This window comes from Equus przewalskii, chromosome 11 (genome assembly GCF_037783145.1).
Source record: "Equus przewalskii isolate Varuska chromosome 11, EquPr2, whole genome shotgun sequence".
Lineage (NCBI taxonomy): Eukaryota > Metazoa > Chordata > Mammalia > Perissodactyla > Equidae > Equus > Equus przewalskii.
In genome coordinates this window covers 22,014,901-22,034,970 of record NC_091841.1, presented here as the reverse complement: position 1 = coordinate 22,034,970, position 20,070 = coordinate 22,014,901, and the positions used below count along the sequence as shown (strand labels likewise).

General features: G+C 43.7%; 1 protein-coding gene across 4 annotated transcripts; it reads right to left on the bottom strand.

Annotated features, from left to right (window-relative positions):
• Positions 1-943: 943 nt before the first annotated feature.
• Positions 944-14,672, bottom strand: LOC103553465 (membrane-spanning 4-domains subfamily A member 8-like). Of its 4 annotated transcripts, none has more exons than XM_008524052.2 (7): positions 14,448-14,672; positions 13,453-13,675; positions 11,429-11,551; positions 8,450-8,509; positions 6,758-6,895; positions 1,596-1,709; positions 944-1,410 (listed from the first exon to the last, which is right to left on the bottom strand). In XM_008524052.2, the coding sequence occupies exons 2-7, from the start codon at positions 13,669-13,671 to the stop codon at positions 1,306-1,308; spliced, it is 759 nt and encodes a 252-aa protein (XP_008522274.1). In that variant the 5' UTR covers positions 13,672-13,675; positions 14,448-14,672; the 3' UTR covers positions 944-1,305. The 4 variants fall into 4 exon arrangements, with proteins under 4 accessions (XP_008522274.1, XP_070420134.1, XP_070420135.1 ...); XM_070564033.1 differs by having other exon boundaries at positions 13,453-13,672; positions 14,448-14,571; XM_070564034.1 differs by lacking the exon at positions 8,450-8,509 and having other exon boundaries at positions 14,448-14,579.
• Between the last annotated feature and the right edge of the window lie 5,398 nt (positions 14,673-20,070).

The window sequence follows — 20,070 nt, the reverse complement described above, 5'->3', positions numbered from 1 at the left end:
CACATTTTGCACCCTCCCTTCTCCCTCCACAAGACTGCTTTTCACTTGGATGCTTCTGGCTGGGAATCTAAGACAGCTTCCCTGTGGAAGTGGAACTTGAACTTGCCAAGTGGAGAAGATGAGGGCAGGCATATCAACCAGGATTTTACGAGAAATCTCAAATTCAAGGGTGATGAGTCCTGGGACCCAGGGCCTGATGAAAAGAGGTATAATCACTTTGCAGTGGTTTTGTGCACTGACTGTACATTTGAATCTCACCATCTCACTTGAGATTTGAATCTCAAACTCCCAAGAGAGGAGCTTGAGCACAGAGACTGCAAAGAGGGCCAAGGGCAGTGCCATATTGGAGAGCAACACTTTAGGGGCAAGAGGAGAGAGATGGGCTTATGTAGGAAAATTAGGAGAGCATGTGGAGAAGCTGGAACAGAACCACGATAGTGTTTTAAGGAGAGAGTGGTTTGTGGGGTCAAATCCTGCAGAGGTCAAGAAAGATAAGGATGGAAGCAGAACCATTGAACTTGGCAACTTGGAGCGCATTGGTGACTTTGGTGAGAATAGGGTATATTCACGAGTACTATTGCATCAGTGGTAGCAGGACAAAAGGATTGATCATTTTAGTGGATGACTCACCCTCCCCAATGGTGTTCCCAACAGTGTTGTTCCTAATTGCCCTAAAAAAACCCCTTGTTCTCCTTTAATGCCCCACTCAAATGTTGCTTCCTTAACCAGGCTTGTTCCCTGCTTCCGCTGTTCCTTGTCACATCCCTGCCAGAATAAATAATATCCATCTCTGTTCTCTCTCTGCACATCCCCACATCTGCCCTGTGTTAGAGAAAATTACTTGCATGTTGTCCTTTCTTGTGAGGCCAGAAGTTCCTCGAGGTCAAGGACTTTGTTGTGTTCACCCTCCTCCTGCCATGAGTAGAGTCTTGAACATATCAAATGCTTAGTACATATTTATTAAACGAATGAATGATTAGAAGGATGAAGCTTGGGTTGTATAGACTTTTGTTCCTCTAGCCCACAAGCTCACACAGGTAAGCACAGGAATATGTACACACAAAGACCCCATGTTCCCCCCAGGGAAGACCTCTTTGCTAAAATCCACTTTAAATTCCTGTCTCCTTTTTAATAGAGGAACAGCACGATTTACCATGCTGAATTGAATGAAGTCCAGATGCATGCAGTTGGAAAGACATATCCCTTAGAATGTAAGGGAAAGAAGAACTTGGGATTCAGTAGCCCAGAAAGGGGACATCTTCATTTGGTCCCAGTGAAAGATGCTTCTAGAACCTTTGGCTTTGCTTATTTGGAGACCTGGACCAGGTTGGAATAAGTTGACGGGGGGTTCGCTGGTTCTGGGATGACCACTGGGTTTGACACACAAACAGTTGGGTAGACGACGCCCACCTAGAAAACACAGGCACACAGTAGGTCCATGAATAAGGGTGTAAGGAGGACCAGGCATGCGTGGAGGCCTCTAGACACTGCGGGACTCCTCCTACTCCTGGGCAGGAAAGGGAAGCATGAAAACCCCTCTAGTCTCCACCCCCTTTGGGGCATTTTCCACCTGCTGAGGAGCCCCCAGGACTCACGTTGTTGTGTTGACAGCAGACCAGTTGGCAGCCAAAGTGGGAAGAGGTGCTTGCAACGCAGAATTCCAGAATGCAGAAGATGAGCAGCACAGCAGAAACAGCTGATCCAGGGGTCTGGAACCAGAACAGGTGGGGAGGACATGAGTGCTGGCCAGGGAGTTCCAGGTCTGGCTTGAAGTCTGGCACTGCAATGGATCATCACCATGGCTTTGAGGAACTCCCCCAACCTCATCTCAGCCTCATCAGGAAATTATCTCACTGGGTTTTTGTGAGGGTCAAGTGTGTTTGTAAAAGAATTGTTATTTTAGCATTTACTACCAGTGCTCCTCCAAGAGAAAAAGGAGTCACTGTTTAGGAAAACATCATAATACCTTGCTTCAGGTAAGGGGATGAGGCCTGAGGGTGTGCTCTGGAGTCGACACTGAAACAGTAAAACTGTTCTGTGTAGGAAGCAAATAGAAAGTTGGGAGCACGGACAAGCCACAGAGGGAAAAGTGAGATGGTTAGAGGAGAAAGATGTGACTGAACAACATGATGGGAAGGTGGACCCTGCAGAAACAGGCGTCCCGAGAGAAATTAAGAGTTTACGTGATAGGGACGTCAAATCTTCAGTCATCAGTAGTTTCCTAGGCTTTAATATAACCCTCCATCTCTCTGAATCTTTAGAGAAAGTCGGCCACTGAGACAACCTTCTTGGCTTATGACAGTGGCGTTTTGTGGAGGGAAGTAATTGGGGCTGTCTTTAGCTTGGGAAAAAGAGTTAGTGATAGGACTCTGAAATTGAACTAGTTCAGCAGTAGTAGATGCTAAGGACCAGGAGAAATCTAAGCTGTCACCTTGCTATTCTGCAAAAATGCCCAGGAGAATGGGGCCTCACCCTGCATCTGGGGGGAGAGCTTGAGTAGAACCCATTTTAATCTTAAAGGACAAGGGATGAATGACCCAAGTAGCCATGTGGATTCCAATTACCTGAGATAATAAATATGAGTGTAAAAGCACTCAGAACAGAATAGGTACCAAATAAATGTTTGTGAATTATAATTTTTAAAATGGCATTGGAGACAGTCCACTGCTCAAAGAATTCTCCTTTTTGGAGAGACCTCTCCTTAGTACATTTCCTTCTCCTCCCTCTCACTTTAGCAAGCATTTATTAAACCTCTGTTTGGTACAAGTGGCCAAGAAGAGCATCGTGAGAGGCACAATCTAGCGAGGGAGACAGATACAGATGTAGATCATTATATTCACTTCTAGCATATGAGAGCTATAAAAGAGCCCCACAGAGTGCCTTAGGGGCACCGAGGAGGGAGGTTAATTTTTACTGGAAGACTTAGAGAGGATAGAGGAGGGAGAGGGTGTCCAAGGCAAAGGGAAGGGCAGGATGAGGATGTCTTCTTAGTCAATGAATCTCAGAAGCTTAGGGGAGAAGGGCCTTTACTCATTCTACTGGTCCTTTCCAAATGTATTTTTAACAATAAAATTCTTTCATCAATAAGACCTTCCAAGAAAAAGGGTTCCCCCAAGAGCTTTGGTATTTATAATTCGATGGGCAATGATTCATGCTCGTTGAGCTCCTGGAGTGCCCCATCTCTTGGGTCATCATTTGCAAAGTTCTGATGAAGCCCAGTCCTCCTTGGTCAGGTCGGGGGCAGCCAGGATGGGGAAAATTGTCTCTCTAAGATCAGACATTGCCATAACTGAGATTAGAAGCCAAGTTTTCCGACTCAAAAGTTACTGATCTTTATACTTCAGGGCATTGGCTGGCCTGCTGAAATTAATCTTTCCTAAATCTCTCCCCCACTTCTCCCTCCTTAGCTCCTCAACCAGGAGGAGCTCCCTCATTTCTTACACTGGGCAATTCATGCCTCCTTGGTCCGTGCTTTCCCAGTAGGAAAAGACCGGAGTGTTCTTCAGTGCTTGCTTCTCTCACTGGAGGGGAGTAGCTGGAGGTCAGGGTGAGTAAAGGATTAGAAGGGAAGTGAGCTGTAGGGCACAGGGAGTTGGAACCAAATCTCTGGGGAGCAATGAACACCTGGCTGAGGAATGTGGACTTTAATCCTAAAGCAACTGGAATCCATAAAATGTTTCCAGGAGGGGAGGAACTCAAGGTACTTTTGATAAATGACATGAAGTTGGTCCACAGGTTCTCTGGGGAGAGGCTTTTCTTAGGAATCTTGGAGAGAAAAGTCCTGGGAAGGACAGTCTGATCAAATATAGGTAACAGTTAACAGCTACCATGTATGCAGTACAAGCCATACCTGGTGCGTTCGTATATTCATTTGACAAATGTCTATGAAGTGTCAGCTATGTGCCAGGCACAGTTCTAGGCATTTGAGATATGGCAGTGAATGAAACAGAAAAACATCTCCGCCCTTAGGAAGCTTATATTCTAGTGGGAGGAGACAGACAGTAAGCATGAAACGAAACAGACGAGTCAATTGTAGAGTTTGTTAGATGTTTAAAGCTATGGGAAAAGTGGATTAGGGGAAGGGGAGTTGGGATTCTGGGATAGTGCGGGGCGATGCTTGAGACTTTAGGTACGGTGTTGGGTCATTTGGGCGGGCCTCATTGAGAAGGTGAATCCTGAGCCATGGCCTGAAGGTGGCGAGGGAGGGAGGGAGCTCTGCGGGTAGCTGAGGGAACATTCCAGGTCTGAAGATGGAAACATGCCTAGGGTTTTCGAGGAAACATCAAGGAGCTTGGTGTGGCTCAAGTGTGGAGAGCCAGAAGTCGGTATAGAGCCTGGGAGCAGAGGGCACCAGAGGACCAGCATCTTTAGGCCACTGTAAGGATGTTGGCTTTTTTTTTTTTGAGTAAAATAGGAGAAGCGGAAGGTTTTGAGCAGATAAGTGATGTGACCTTACATTTCAAAAAGGGTCACTCTGGCTGCTGTGCTAACAACAGCTGCAAGGAGACTAGGGTGGGAGCAGGAGGAGCATTTTGGTGGCTGCTGCAGTGGCTGAGCTGAGAGGTGGTGGTGGCTCGGGCCAGCGTGATAATGGAGGGACTGGTGAAAAATGGCTGGATTCTGGATGTATTTTAAAGGTAGAACCACCAGGATTCCCTGAAGAATTGGCTGGGAGGTGTGACAGAAAGAAGGGGGTCAACGATTATGCCAAGGTTTTGTCCCGAGCAACTGGAAGGACGGAGTTGCCATTAGCTGAAACAAGGAAACAAAGTTTGGGAAGGAAAATCTGGAGATCAGATCTGGATGTGTTAATTTCAAGATGTTGAGTGGACAGTTGGATACAAGAGACTGGAGTTTGGGAGCGAGGTTTTGGCTGGAGCTCTGCCTTTGGAGTCATTGTCCTAGAGAAGTTGTTTCTCTGTGAGAACGCCAAGGCAGTGAGCGTACAGAGAAAACAGAAGCGGACCTGGGACTGGGCCTAAGAGACTGGGGAAGAGAGAAGAACCAGCAAAGGAGACAGAGAAGAGAGCGACCAGCAAGGGTGGAGGAGAACCAGCCCCAGGGTGGAGCCTGGAAGCCACACGAAGTCCACCAAACAGGAGAAACGAGTGCGGACCTTGAGCAGACTTGGTGTTTGGAGAAATGAGGCTGAAAGTCTGATTAGAGTGAGTTCAAGAGAGAATAGGAGAGGAGAGAATGGGAGACAATGAGTGTAGACAATTTTTTTAAGGATTTCTCTGAAAGGAGGACCAGAGAAATAGAGTGGTAGCTGGCAGGAAAGTAGGAAAGTAGAAGGTTGGTTGGATTGTTTCTCAAGATGGAAGAAACAAAAGCATGTTTATATGCAGATGGAAAAGCTCTAGTAAAGGGGGACAGTCGATGATGTAGAAGAGAGGCGGGGCGAGGGAGAGGGGAGAGAAGTGGAGTGATAACGTTGAGTGGCCGGGAGCGGACGCCCTCTGTGTGCAGATGGAGAGACTGCGTTTACATGGGACTCATCTGTGGCTGCCCTGTTCCACCTGGTACCTGTGAGTCCCGTCTGGCTGTTGAGCACTTGAGATGTGGCTAGTCCCAAACTGAGATGTGCTGTAAGTGCGAAATACACACTGGATTTCAAAGACTTGAGGCCCGAAACGCAAAATACCGAATTAATAATTTTTTTTACACGGATTACATGTGGAAATGACAACACTTCAGATATATTGGGTTCAATAAAATGTTATTAAGATTAAGTTCACCCATTTCTTTTTTTCTTCTTTTTTTTAAATTAAATTTTTTTTTTGATTGCAGTCACATTGGATTATAACAATATATAGCTTTCAGATGTACATCATAATATATTTCAAATTCTGTGTAGATTACATCATTCATCACCCAAGGACTAATTATAATCCATCACCACACATGTGAGCCTAATCTCCCCTTTTGCCCTCCCCACTGCTCCCTTCCCCTATGGTAACCACCAATCCATTCCCATTGCTATGTGTTTGTTTGTCGTTGTTTTTATTTTCTACTTATGAGTGAGATCATACGGTATTTGACTTTCTCCCTCTGCCTTATGTCACTCAGCATAATACCCTCAAGGACCATCCATGTTGTCACAAAATTTTTTTCTTCTTTTTAAAGGTGGCAACTAGAAAATTTAAAATCATGTATGCAACTCACGTGCTATTTCCACTGGATAGCATCAGTCTATAGCACAGTTTGATGAATTACGGTCCACGGGTAAAATTGTGCCTGCTGCCTACTTTTCTCAATAAAGTTTTATCAGAACACAGCCCTGCTCATTTGTTTGTGTATTTTCCGTGGCTGCTTTTGTGCTATAGGATAGGGTTGAGTAGTTGCCACTGAGCCTGGATGGCCTGAAAGTCTTAGATGTTTACCATCTGGCCCTTTACAGAAAATGTTTGCTGACCTCCTCTCCATAGTAATGGGCAGAAAGGCAAGAATGGAGGAGGGGCACAGGTTGGTGGGTACATATGCGTCATATGTGTAATTGCCTTTAATTCTCCTAGCAACGTCATGGATAGGTGTGGTTTTCCAAAGACAGAAACTAAGACTAAGAAAAGTCACGTGCTTAAAGTAACCCAGAAACAAAGCTACAGGTCAGGGACTTTAGACTCTGTTCTGAGTCTGACAGCACCTCCTTTTCCTACAGTGCTCAGTGAAGAAGCTTGGTTGTTGGGCCCTGTCCAACAATTTCCTAAATATAGCTAAGTCGGAACCCAGAGGAGCGTGGGTTGAGGGGCATACTCACCACACCCCAGGTGTCTGGGTAAGGAAAATGGTCAGGGTAGGCATAGGTGTGGATGAGACTCAAATCTGTGATGAAGAGTATGATTCCAATCACAGAACAGATTGCACTGACGATGTTCAGGCCCAAGCTGCCATTCAGCTGAAGAAGACACAGAGGGTCAGGGTAGGAGAGAAAATGATCATAGGTGAGATGAGCAGAGACTCAACAAATGTTTCTTTCTTTTTTTTTTTGCTGAGGAAGATTCGCTCTGAGCTAACATATGTTGCCAATCTTTTTCTTTGTTTTTTCTTTTTTGCTTGAGGAAGATTAGCCCTGAGCTAACACCTGTGCCAATATTCCTCTGTTTTGTATGTGGGTTGCCGCCACAGCATTCCTGACAAGAGGTGTAGATCCGTGCCCAGGATCTGAACCTGTGAACTTGGGCCGCCAAAGTGGAGTGCACCAAACTTAACCACTACACCACGGGGCCGGCCTCAATGAGTGTTTCTTAATGTGGCTTCCCGGAAACCTAGTTCTGCAGCAAGTAAAGAGGTGTTCTGTGCAAAAAAATTTTTGGGTAAATTAATTTTGAAAAAAGCTGGGTTGAACAAAGTTAAAAAGGTCTTTGCTGCAGGACTTCTCAGAGCCTTTAACAAGGATTATGGATCTTCCAGAGGGGAATACAAAATAGAGATTTTCCAGCTCTACCTAACCATCGTCATAGAGCATCTTGTGGGACAAGTGTCCCCAAGAATAATCTTTGGGAAGCACTCAACCCATTTATCCCGTAGAAGATAGGCAGGAGGCTCACCCCCAGTGTCCTGGGAGGTGACAGGCTCTGACGCTCCATGATTCTGGGCCATGTGCATAAAGATAATGCCCAGAATTTTGAGCTTCATTTTGGAGATTTTCAGATGGATTTCATCTGGTCCTAGGGACCTGGCTGCTTTGAGGCTTGTTACCCTAGAACACCTGCTCATGAGAGAAACAAAGGTACTTTCTACTTTTTTCCTTTTTTTTGGTGAGGAAGATTGTCCCCAAGCTAACATCTGTGCCAATCTTCCTCTATTTTGTATGTGGGATGCTGCCACAGCATGGCTTGATGAGCAGTATGTAGGTCCAGGCCTGGGATGTGAACCCACAAACCCTGGGCCCCCAAAACTGAGCACGTGAATTCAACCACTACCCCATCGGGCCGGCTCCCAGAGGTACTTTCTTGATCCATTGCTAGGGGACCACAAAGCCTTGTCCGTGTTGATTTTCTGAGCTCACTTGGCTGGATTCCTTAGGGAAGGAAGCAGGCAGGTGCCTGGGTTCCCCTGATTTCCCAACAGAGACGGCTGGAGGCCTACTCTGTGCTCTGCTCTGCTGGAGGGGCGCCCTGAGCCCCTGGAAGCTTTGTACCCCCTCCCCTAAGGCCCAGTTAGGGAAGCTATTCCCTGTCTCTGTGTCTCCACACTCTGAAGCTTTAAGTAAGGTGGCTGTGTTGCCCTTGCCTCCTCCAAATCCTCTGGACTCTTTCCTCCTTGTGACTCTGGCTGGGTTCACATGGTCCTGGATGTGAGTAGGGGCGAGCCTGTGTGTCTGTGCCTGTGTCTAGTTATAAGTAGGCACAAGGATGAGGGAGGGGTTGCGTGTTAACCTTCTTCCCAGGCTTGCATCTCTCTCCTATGGGTCCCCAGCTGGGAGGGCCAGTCTCCAGATGTGACTTACCAGGCAGGAAGATTTTGGATAATTTTCTGCTGACACTGAGAGGGATCCTGAAATGATGAACTGGCACAGGAGAGAGGGGGTTTAGAAAGAGGTCAAAGGTTAGGACCCATCTTCAGGCTTCCATGATTCTGGTCCCACACATATTCTCTCGCACACACTAGGTTCCTCTGCTGGGACCTCCAGCTCAACACGAGGAAAAGAATGAATGAACGAATGCATGAGTGAGCTGTTTTGCACCACAAGACAGGGTAGTGAAGTGGGATAAACCAAGATTTTAGGACCCAGCAGACCTGGTTTTAAATCCTGGCTTGAAACTCATGTGATCTTGGGTAAGTTATTAATTTCTCTAAGTCTTTATTTCCTCACTTGAAAAATTCAAAAAGCTGCATGTCTTCCTAAATGTCATTGTCATGAGATAATTGATGCCCTGCATCTGGCAGTTGGTATATCTTGCACCTAGTAGACCCTATACATAGTAGGTGGTCAATAAAGGTTACTTCCCTCCTTGTCTTTTATTTTCCCACATGCACATCTTGTTGGTTGCCCATCTTTATCTAAGGATGCAGTCAGGCATGGGGGCTCTGGAGAGGGGAGGGAAAGGGTTACCAGCCTCCCCACTGCTTTTAGATATAAGGCCAGCATTAGTCCTTGCCTGCCTATATACCTCAGTCACTCAAAAAAAGTTACGTCTCTAGGATGCTGAGCATCAATAAGAGGATGATGAGGTAGATCGTGGGAATTTATTTCAACACTGGTATTCCTCAGGCCTCGTGGATGGTGGGTCACTGCAATGGTCTGTGAGGGCATCAGCTATGGTCTGATAAAAGCTTTGCTGAGCACTGCCACATGAAGTGTCTTTTTCACCTTGCCTTATTTAACTGCGTGATGGCCCATCAAGCACTATTATCATCCCCACTTTACAGAAGGGCAGACTGAAGCTTAGAGATTTTTTAAATAACTCACCCAAGACCATTTCAATAGCAGAGCTGGGAATCAAATCTAGGCAGTTGACTCCAGACCCCGTGTTCTTAACCCTCACCCTATACCCCCCTCCCACTCAGGGTGGATGCATGTGCTGTGGATTGCAGATGGTTTTACAATGGAAACTTACTCTAGCTGCTTATGCCTTCTAAGGGGAATGCCATTTTTCCTATAAGTGGAAAAATAAATCTCGATCTTACACCCTTCTGTTTATAGAGACTGGATGAGGAAGGAAGGGAACAGAAGGCTGGACTTCTGTTGTCCCCGCCAGTCCTTTTGAGGTGCCAAGGGAGATGGGCCTTTATTCTGGAAGAAGACATTAATGATCTTTAGGAAATGGATAGTTCAGGAGTCAAGAAGGTAACAGAGAACAAAAATGCCCTGCAGAAAAAAGGGAGGAGGGCCCTCAGGGCTGGAGGGAGCTGAGCCACCTGGCAGAAGGGGAGATGGCTAGCAAGGCGTTTGAGATGTCAGGGCAGCCACTGGACACTTAAGAATACTCACTAGAATCTAACACTCATTAGCAATGTAGCTGTGGTGTCAGTCCTTTCCATTGCCCCAAACTCCATGAAAGTTGGCCATATGCACACAGGTATGGGGTCTGGGGGAGGAATAGGGGCTGAGTTCCAAGTCTGAGTCTGAGTCGAGAAGAGAGAAGACCACAGCCTTAGTGGAGGATGCTCAGAAGGAGGCTCCCAAGAACGTAAGCCCTGCCGTTTTGCAGATGTTGCGTGAGTGTGAGGGTGGAGGATATCTCTAGGCTATTTTATTTAAGTCTCATGGGATAGGGTGACTTTGGCTGATATCTAGGTTACTCCAGAGTTATGCTATTTGTGGGAAAAATTGCATTTGAGTCACGGATAGATGTGTGAGTCAAGGGACAGTCTGTGTAACAGCAGGAAGAAAAAGGAAATCAGTGGGTGGAGAGGGAGAAGGAGGGACTGTGTGTGTTGGGGTGGGGAGCGGAGAGTGGAGGTGTGTGTAGGGGAGAGGACACTGGGGGAATGCAAAAGAATCATAAAGGCAAGAGATTGGAGGGGAGAAAGGACTTTTGGTTCTTAAGCTTTTATGGAGTCACAGATCACCCTGAGAATCTGCTGAAAGCTATGGACTTTTCTAGAAAAAAAAATCTAACATAGCAAATATTTTATTAAAACAGGGACTCTGAAGCCCATCTGTGGACTCTAGGTTGAGTCCTCAGAGCTTAATGACTGCTCTGTGGCTGGGCAGTCACTCTTGACCATTGGGGGAAATATTTTTCTCCTGGAGCTCAGGCTGTGGGCTTACTTTGAACAGTTGAGGGTTATTCCCCAAACGTCTTTTTTCCAGATGGGTGTTTTTGTGTGAATTGGAAAAAGATGCCCCCTGTGGGTTGATGAACTAGAAGAAGGCTCCCTGACCTCTGGGGTGGGCCAATTAGAAAAAGCACCCCGTCTGGGTGGATGGAGCCTTGCAGGGCTGTCACTTGGTGTTATGGGCTCAATTGTGTCCCCTCAAAATTCATCTTTTGAGGTCCTAACCCCCAGTACCTCAGCATGTGAATGTATTTTGAGATAGGGCCTTAAAGAGATGACCAAGTTTAAACGAGATCATTAAGGTGGGTCCTAATTCAATATGATCAGAGTTCTTATAAGAAGAGGAGATGAGGACACAGACACACAGAGACCATGTGAGGACACAGAGAGAAGACGGCCGTCCAAAAGCCAAGGAGAGAGGCCTCAGAAGAAACCAACTCTGCTGAGACCTTGATCTTGGACTTCCAGTCTCCAGAACGGTGAGGACATAAATTTCTGTGGTTTAAGCCACTCAGTCTGTGATATTTGTCATGGCAGCCCAAGCAGACAAATACGCTTGGTGAACAAGACCTGAGCTGGATTCACACACGTGCTGTCTTGGAGGGGAGATTTCTGGAGGCCAAAAGCTGCTCAACTTGACAAGGTGCCCTGAGTCTGCTGACACTTCTGGGAGCTCACTTGCATGGTGACTCTCCTTACTCACCAAGACGCCTCCCCAGAAGGGAAAGCCTCCGTAGAATGAGATAGCTACATAGTACCCATAAAGGACAGTCAGCATGATGAAGCCGAGGCCGATGTGTATCAGGCCGATCAGGATCTGGACGGTCTGCAGGAGAGATACAAACCGAAAACTTTGTTTCTGAAGCCGGATCCTGCGTCCCCTTTGTGCCTCCTTTTTATATGAATAAACCCGTTGTTTCCCTAGTTACAAAGTCATATGTAAAACATAAAAGTCAAATAAAAACTTCCCATAATTTCTCCCCACTCAGAGGAAACAACAGCTTACATTTTGGTGTATAATTTTCTGTTCTTTTCAAATATATACATTGATAATACAAATGGCTCTGTATAATTAGCTTAATATTTCATCATCAACACATCCCTAGGGTATTAAGTTTTCTTCAAACATATTTTTTAAGGTCTGCCAAGATTCCATCATGTAAATATTCCGTGGAGTAATTGGGACAGAAATGTTGGACAGGTAAAATTGTTTCTATTTTTTCATATTATAAATAACACTGTGATGAACATCTTTGTGGATAAACCTTTGTGCTCATCTCTTATTTCTTTAGGATATGGTTATGGATTGACTTGTGTCTGCCTCTCCCCTACCAAATTAATACGTTGAAATTCCAAGCCCCAGTACCTCAGAACGTGATCTTGTTTGGAAATAGGGTTGCTGTGGATATAATTAAGTAATAGGAAGCATGCCGGAGTAGGGCGGGCCCCTAATCCTATGACTGTTGTCCTTTTAAAGAGAATGCCATGTGAAGAGACACACATGCACACAGGAGAAAGCCATGTGTGCCAAGATTGGAGTTATGTTGCCATAAGCTGAGGAACCACCAGAAGCTAGGAGATCTGGAATCGATTCTTTCCTAAAGCCTTCAGAGGGAGCATGGCCCTGTGGACCCTTGATTATGAACTTGTGGCCTCCAGAACTGAGACAATACATTCCTGTTGTTCTAAGCCACTCAATTCGTGGTACTTTGTTAGTGCAGCCATGGGAAACAAATATAGATATTGTCTTGCACAAAGGGTGTATATACATACATATGCATATATGTATAAACATACATATTTTTGTAGTATATATATACACAAATATTTTATTTCCTGAAATTTGTACAAAGGGTGGCAAATTATATGCAATATCTGCCCCTTATTTTCTTCCATTAATGATATATCTTGGACTATGTCCGTATTATTACATAAGGAGCTTCCTTGTTCTTTTTATAGCTCCACTCCATTTCCTTCTTTTGATGCACGATATGTACATTGATTTAACCAGTATTATATTAATGAATATTTTGGTTGTTTCCATCCTTTGTTATCACCAACTTGCTGCAAGGAATAAGCTCATACATATCACATCTCTCATGTGCACAAGCATATCTGGAGGATGATGTCTCAGAAAGGGACTTATTAGGTATTTTGCAAATTTGCTAGATACAAATTGCCGTCCACATGGGATGCATCGATTGACACTCCCATGAGCAATGTACTGGAGTGGAGCTAGGATTTAAGCTTGGGCATCTGGATCAGAATCCACGCTTGTCATCATTCAGCTGCATAATGAAACTGGCCTCCCCTACCAAGGACAGCCTTTCAGGGGGCCAACTGTTGTGAACTCTTGTTTTGTTGGCTGTCTATTGGGCAAAAATTCCATTCGATCACATTGGGTTTAGATACCACCCTCTGGCTCACTAGACCCACTTTCTTCCACAGGCTACATGGATGTTGGCAACAGGAGCAGTGTTCAAGCTTACTGCTTTTTTGTTGCTTTTCTTCTTCTTTCTTAAAATGCCTAAATCAGAAAATACAAGGCCCCATGCAGAGGCCCTGGTGATGTTGCACAGCTGAGCTTTCTAATAGACCTGAGTTTGGCAAGGCCGGGTCAACTCCAACCCTACTCCTAGATTTGGAGTTTCTGTATTTCCAAACCTCGTCACTCCTCCAGCTCCAGCCGTTTGTGACTGCTGGCCTGCAGAGGGAAACAGCACTTACCCCTAAGGCTTTGCCTTCTTTCAAGGCTCTCTGGGCAGGTTGCACAGTCACAGATGGCTCCAAACCAGGTGGGCTCCTGGAAATTACGTGGACTTGGGGCTGGTTGCTTGGATAAAGGGACACCTGAGGCATGCCCCCTGGGATCACAGGATACCCGTTTTGGGGTGTTACCACAAACACAGAATTGGCCGTGGGGCCTGCTGAAGTCATCGAATTCATGCTGCTAAAAATTAAATGCGATAGAGTTATCCTTCATGTATGCACTAATGTCAACATTGAAAAAGGACGTTTGCCTCCATTAGCTCATGTGAGCATCTCAACACCCCTATGAGTTTACTAATCCTGTTTTAGAGATAATGTTAGGTACCAGTTACAGGGCATTTATGAAGTGCCGGGCAGTCAGTGTTTTACAAATACATCTCCTTTAATCCTCACAGCTGCTCGGTTATACAGATGAGAAAACTAAGACCCAAAGAGGTTAGGCACTATGGAGGGTGAGGGCTGTGTGTTTTTCATGTTTGTGTCTCTCATAGTGCTTCACGTGGTATTTTGCAATAGCAATACTATCTGGTTACAAAATTTCAGAGCTGAAAAGTCTCTCGGAGAACGTTGAGTCCAATTCTTTCAACTTCTGGAAAAGGAAACTGAGGCTGGGAGAGTGGATATGAATTCCCCAACGTCCCAGTCATGTAAGTATTAGTTCAATGGAGATCATTCTTCTCAAGGAAGCCCTGTTGCCAGTGTAGTGTATATTAATTGGATGTCTCATGCTGCTCAATTTTCTAGGCTACTTGTGAGTTCTGGTCTGGTTTAAAAACTTTCCTTTCTTTTCTTTTCCTCTGTCTTTTTTGGATCAGACGCCAAAAAAACTGGTACAATAAACCCTACCACGTGCTCCAACCCACACCCAGATTCATTGTAAATCTCATGTGGCAGAAAAACCTTATAACCATCCCTCTATTATCCATAGAAACCATTCGTTTAAGCATACTCACTTTCCTGTGCCAGTGGCTAAGTTCCTCTTGATCCTGTTCCCAACGCTTTGCTGCAGGCAACTCTTGTTTTCCCCTCGAGAGACTGAGTGCACTGAGTTCAGTTGGATATGTTTAGAAAGATCCAAAGTCCTCTCCACTTTTCTCCTAGGTGCAGACCAGTTGCTTAGAGCTCAGCTACCCCACCCATATTTACTTCCTGTTCTGGCCAAGGAGACAATTAAATGCAGTTCAGTTGGGTAAGTGTTTAATGATATCTGTGTGGAGAAGAAAGTGAAAGTGCTGTGCTTGGTGCTCTGGGGGAGACCGGGGAATGAACTGGGCACTCAGGTGTAGTGTGTGTGGCTGTAATGCAAGACAGAACTACATAAATGCCACAGTAGAGAAACAAGAGTCCCCCGCAAGAGAACAGAGGAGAAGCTGATTTACTGGGTTTGAAGAGAATAGGGAAGACTTCAAACAGATGGTGGAGTTTTGAAATCAGTGAATTACATGAGAAAAGGGGAGTCCCAACATGTGAAATGAAAATTGCAATCAACTTAAGTCTATTTTTTAAAATCTTTCTATTATTTTTATTTGTATGTGAGTTTTTAAAAATATAAATTGGGTCATGCTCTATGTTACAAGTCTATTTTTATGTAAGTCAGAGCCTAAAGAAGATCAGAAAACGCCCACAGGTGCGCAGCCAACGTAAGCATGATGTACGTCACGTGACTTGCACAGGCAAAATGTACAAGAACTGCTGTAATAGGCAATGAGTCTCTGGATGGAATGGTCCATGACACATTCACCTTTGTATTCCTACTGGCATATAATAGGCAACCAACAAATGCTCACTGGATGAAGAAGTGAAGCTGATAGGTTGGCTAGAACTTTGTAAAATGTCAAGAGAAAGAACATTATTACAGGCAGAGGGTATGGAGGAGGGCAAAGGCATGGAGGAGAGAAGGTATAGGACACATTTTGGGTATGGCTAATGGTGGTTGAAGCATTTTGTGGGTGAAGGACATTGAAAGCAATAAGGATGAAAAGATAGATGGAGGCAAACCTCGTGTCTTTAACTCGTTTTTCTATCAGATTTCTGGACCTTTGTTTCTCAATTTTTAAGAGTTCTTTACATATTGGGAATATTAGCCTTTTATCTGTGATATCTTTTCTCCAAATTTGACAATTGTCTTTTGACTTTGTTTATGGTGGTTTTTAAAATCATACAAATTGAAAAAAATTTATGTGGTAAAATTTATCAATCTTTTCTTTTATTACTGCTATAGACTGAATGTTTGTGTGTCCCTGGCCCCCACCCCCAATTCACATGTTGAAACCTAATCTCCAATGTGATGGTATTTAGAGATGGGGCCTTTGGGAGGTGATTAGAGTGGACCCCTCATGAGTGGGATTATTACTTCCTGTTCCTGTCATGAGAGGGATTGGTACTTCCTGTTCCTGTCATGAATGGGATTAGTAAGTACTTCCTGTTCCTGTCATGAGTAGGATTACTACCTTTATAACCTCAGAGAGCTCTCTGGCCCCTTCTGCCATGTGAGGACACAAGGAGAAGACATCTGTCTATGAACCAGGAAGTGGGTTCTTACCAGACCCTGAATCTACAGATGCCTTAATCTTGGACTTCTCAGTCTCCAGAACTGTGGGAAACAAACGTTTGTTGTTTAAACCACCTAGTCTATGGTCTTTTTGTTACGGCACCCCAAATGGACTAAGATAATTACTTATGGAGTTTGAGTCATTGTTAGAAAGACTTCCCAAAACTAAGATTAAATAGGAATTCACCTGGAGTTTCTTCTAGTACTTGTATGGTTTGTTTTTTTAACCATTTTGTAGGTAGTCCAAATAGGCTTTATTTTCTCCTCTGACAGTAGGTGTTTGGTGTCAAGGTACATTTTTCCTACCACAATGCTTTCTTTCTCCAAACTGTTAATTTTGTTTTACTGAATAATGCAGTATGTGATTTTACTTTTTACATTTTGATTCCTAATACATTTAGGGTTTATTCTCCTGTATGATATGAGATATGGATCTAATTTTATATTTTTCCAAAAGGCTATTTGGTTGTCCCAGCACCACTTGTGAAACTGTCTCTCTTTACTCCAGCGATTTGAAATGACGTTTTTGTCACACGTTAAATTTCCATATGTGTTTGGGCCTAGTTCTGATCTTTTTCTTCTATTCCACTGGTCTATTTATTTACCTATGTGTTAATTCAACAATGTTTTAATTATGGAGGCTTTTTAGTATGTTTCAATGTCTGATAGGGCTATCCTCTCCTCAGTTTTTCGTTTTCATTATTTTTCTGGCTATTCTTGCATGTTTCTTTTTCCATATGAACTTTAGTGTTAATTGTATACCTCCATAAAACAGCTTGACAAGTTTTTGAAAAGATGAATGACATGAATCAACTTATATTGAGGGAAGTAATAAGAGGCATTTGAATGGAGACATGTAGGTGACTAAGCCCGAGTTCTTTTTGGGACCAGCCTTAAGCAGCTATTGTAGAGGACAGACTTGTCAACGTTTTTATTGATTTCTCAGAAATGACATCAACTTCCTAGAAGGAAGAGACATACAGGAGAGAAGATTGTTGTCCAAATCTACTGTAGAAATGCTGTTGATTGGCCCATCCATAATGCCTTGTCCTGCTCTGGAAGTCATCTTTAGTTTCTGTGCCTACAGATAATTCTTGCCTCTCTCTTCCTAAGGATGGTTGGGTGTGGGCAGACCAAAAGTGCTGGGAAGTTAATACTCCAGGAATTTTTCTTAACAAATGAAAGGTGGGTATTCCTGGATAATTATTCTAGCTCTTTACTGCTCACACCCCAAGGGATAATCCTGAAGTGTGTTCCATCTGTCTCTTAGAAAGTCCTCATAAAGATTGAGCCCTCTGGGTATCTATCCTAAGAACCTGAAATCAGCAATTCTAAAAGTCCCATGCACCCCTATGTTCATTGCAGCATTATTCACAATAGCCAAGTCACGGAACCAACCTAAGTGCCCAGCAACTGATGATTGGATAAAGAAGATATGCCTATATATATATATATATATATATATATATATATATATACACACACACACACACAATGGAATACTACTCAGCCATAAAAAAGGACAAAGTGGTCCCATTCACAACAACATGGATAGACCTTGAGGGTATTATGTTGAGTGAAACAAGCCAGACAGAGAAAGACGAACTCTGTATGACTCCACTCATAGGTGGTAGTTAACATATGGACAAAGAGAACTGATTGGTAGTTACCAGGGGAAAGGGGAGTGGAGGGAGGGCACTATGGGTGAAGTGGTATACCTACAACATGACTAATAGTGATGTACAACTGTAATTTCACAAGGTTGTTAACTATCATAACCTTAAAAAAAAAAAAAGATTGAGCCCTCATTCTCTGGAACAGAATGCCCATTCATTAATGCATACTTTATTGGCTTTCCTCCCTTCCTGTATCACTTTTCCATTTTCTCACAATCTCTAAATCGTTATGTCAGCATCTGCTTTTGGGGGAACCCAAAATACGACACCCACTGACTTAGTTTCTGAAATAACTGCCAAGTGTAAGAGCATGTGAGACTCTAAAGATTGAGATAGGTTATGGAGGCTGTTGGTGTAGTTTAACCTTCCCCACCCCCCAAGTGATGCCCATGTCCCTTCTATGGCATTTCTGCCAGTGCTAAACACTTTTAGGAGTGGAGAACTCATTGCTACTCTAAGTTCTCTTTTTAGGGAAAGGTAGTGAATGGATTATCTTCCCCTTATCTATTGACCTAAAGAGAACAGAGTATCCCTAAAAGATTCAGTCTCTTTACACCCATTCTGGGCATGCTGATGGCTTAGGCATACTTTTCTGCATTATGGTATCACTTGGGGTCCCAGAAGAAAACAGAAGGCAGTCTTAAAGTGCTTAATTGAAGGAAGATTAATGAAGGAATTATTTAGAGAAATGTGAGCAGCGTCATGGGAACCAAAAGGGATGTTGACACAGTTGGTAACCAATAACAGATGGAAGCTGTTATTTCCCCTCAGCCTTAAGGGGCAAGGGGCAGGAACCATGTTCCTGTATCAGCAAGAGCTGTAGCTAAGGACATGAGCTGTGTAATATGAGCTGAGGCCTTAGATAGAGGAATTCAGCTACTGTTGAAATTGTGACCAGAAAAGGGGAGCGTGAGCAGGGCAGAGAAGGGCTGTGCTGGCTCTTTCACCTGGCTCTCCAGATCTCCTCTCCATCCTTCTCCATTCTACTGCGTCCCTGGGGACTAATCTTTATATGGATTTCATCCACAGTGACCCTTGCTGGCTGGCTTCCAATTGGTTTCAAACAACACGAGACCCTACTAGGAGACTGGAGGAGCGAAAGGGCAAATTATTTATTCTTTCACTTTCCTCCCTGGGGTGTTGCCAAGGGCTGGCAAGCTCCTTGACCAAAGGTCACAATGCCTATCAAAGTGGCCTTTTGTCTCCCTCTTTGTTCTCCCCCACCTTGCCCCAGATGGAGGAAAACATGATACCTATGACTCTATTTTCTATTTAAAGGATGAACTTGGAGTCTTACTCATGGAAATTAACGCAGGACTCCTAATAAATACATTACCACCGGTCTTCCCCTGGAGAAGGCCTGGCTCTTGTAAAGCTCAGGGTAAGTGTATGAATATCATTTTTTTTCCCATTTGAAACATTTGGATCCATTTGTATCCATGTGGATCCATCCACATTTCCATCCATTTGATACATTTTTTTCTACTTTCTCTTTGGATAGAAAGGAGTTTATGTAATCTCCAATTCATCCCATAATTAAAAATTGTTTCTCACTGTTACAGCAAATTCTTTTCCCTCTTATAAAAGTTCTCGTGAATTGAGAGTGGAGAGTAGGGAATCCATGAGAATGCTAGAATGCCAGTAGAGACTTTGGTCTTTTTGATTCAAACCATCATATCTACAGGACCTACATATTTTCCAAGAAAAGAACATTGAAGAGAACCAAGGTATACAGAGGTAAGTCAGTTAAGTTTATAGATTTCTAGAATTTTCACATTTAAAGGCCTAGATTCTCCTGTCCCCAAATAAATACAAGGATTTCTAATGCTGAAGCAATGCAGTTGCAGAAGATGCCTGTTCTTCAAGATTAAGATAGGTTTATGAAGGATGAAGAAGGAAACCTTTCCTTTAGAAGGTTTCGCTTGAACTGGATTCATAGTCCATCCTTGGAGGGCATGAAAGAATAAAGGCTGCAAAGCCTCTCAAAACAGTGAGCAGAGCTCCATGTTGATTGGTTTCAAGAAACTATTTAGCCCTTATATGCAAATATAAGGTAAAGGCTTTCAAAAACTCCTAAGAAGAAAAATAATAAGAAATTATATACAAAAATCTTTCCATGCTGGGAAAAAACTAAAATATAGGCCCTGTAGTCACTGTTTACAAAGAGAGCCAAATAGTGAATTACTCTCTGTAATTTGTACAAATATATTAAATAGGTTAAAAACGTAGTTGTCAGATGACTGAATCTTACAATGATTTTCTACTTGAAAAAGGAACTTCCCAAGTGAAAAATTAAATAACTAAATGAATAATAAAAGTAAAGATTACACTTGGAAATCGTACAATGAA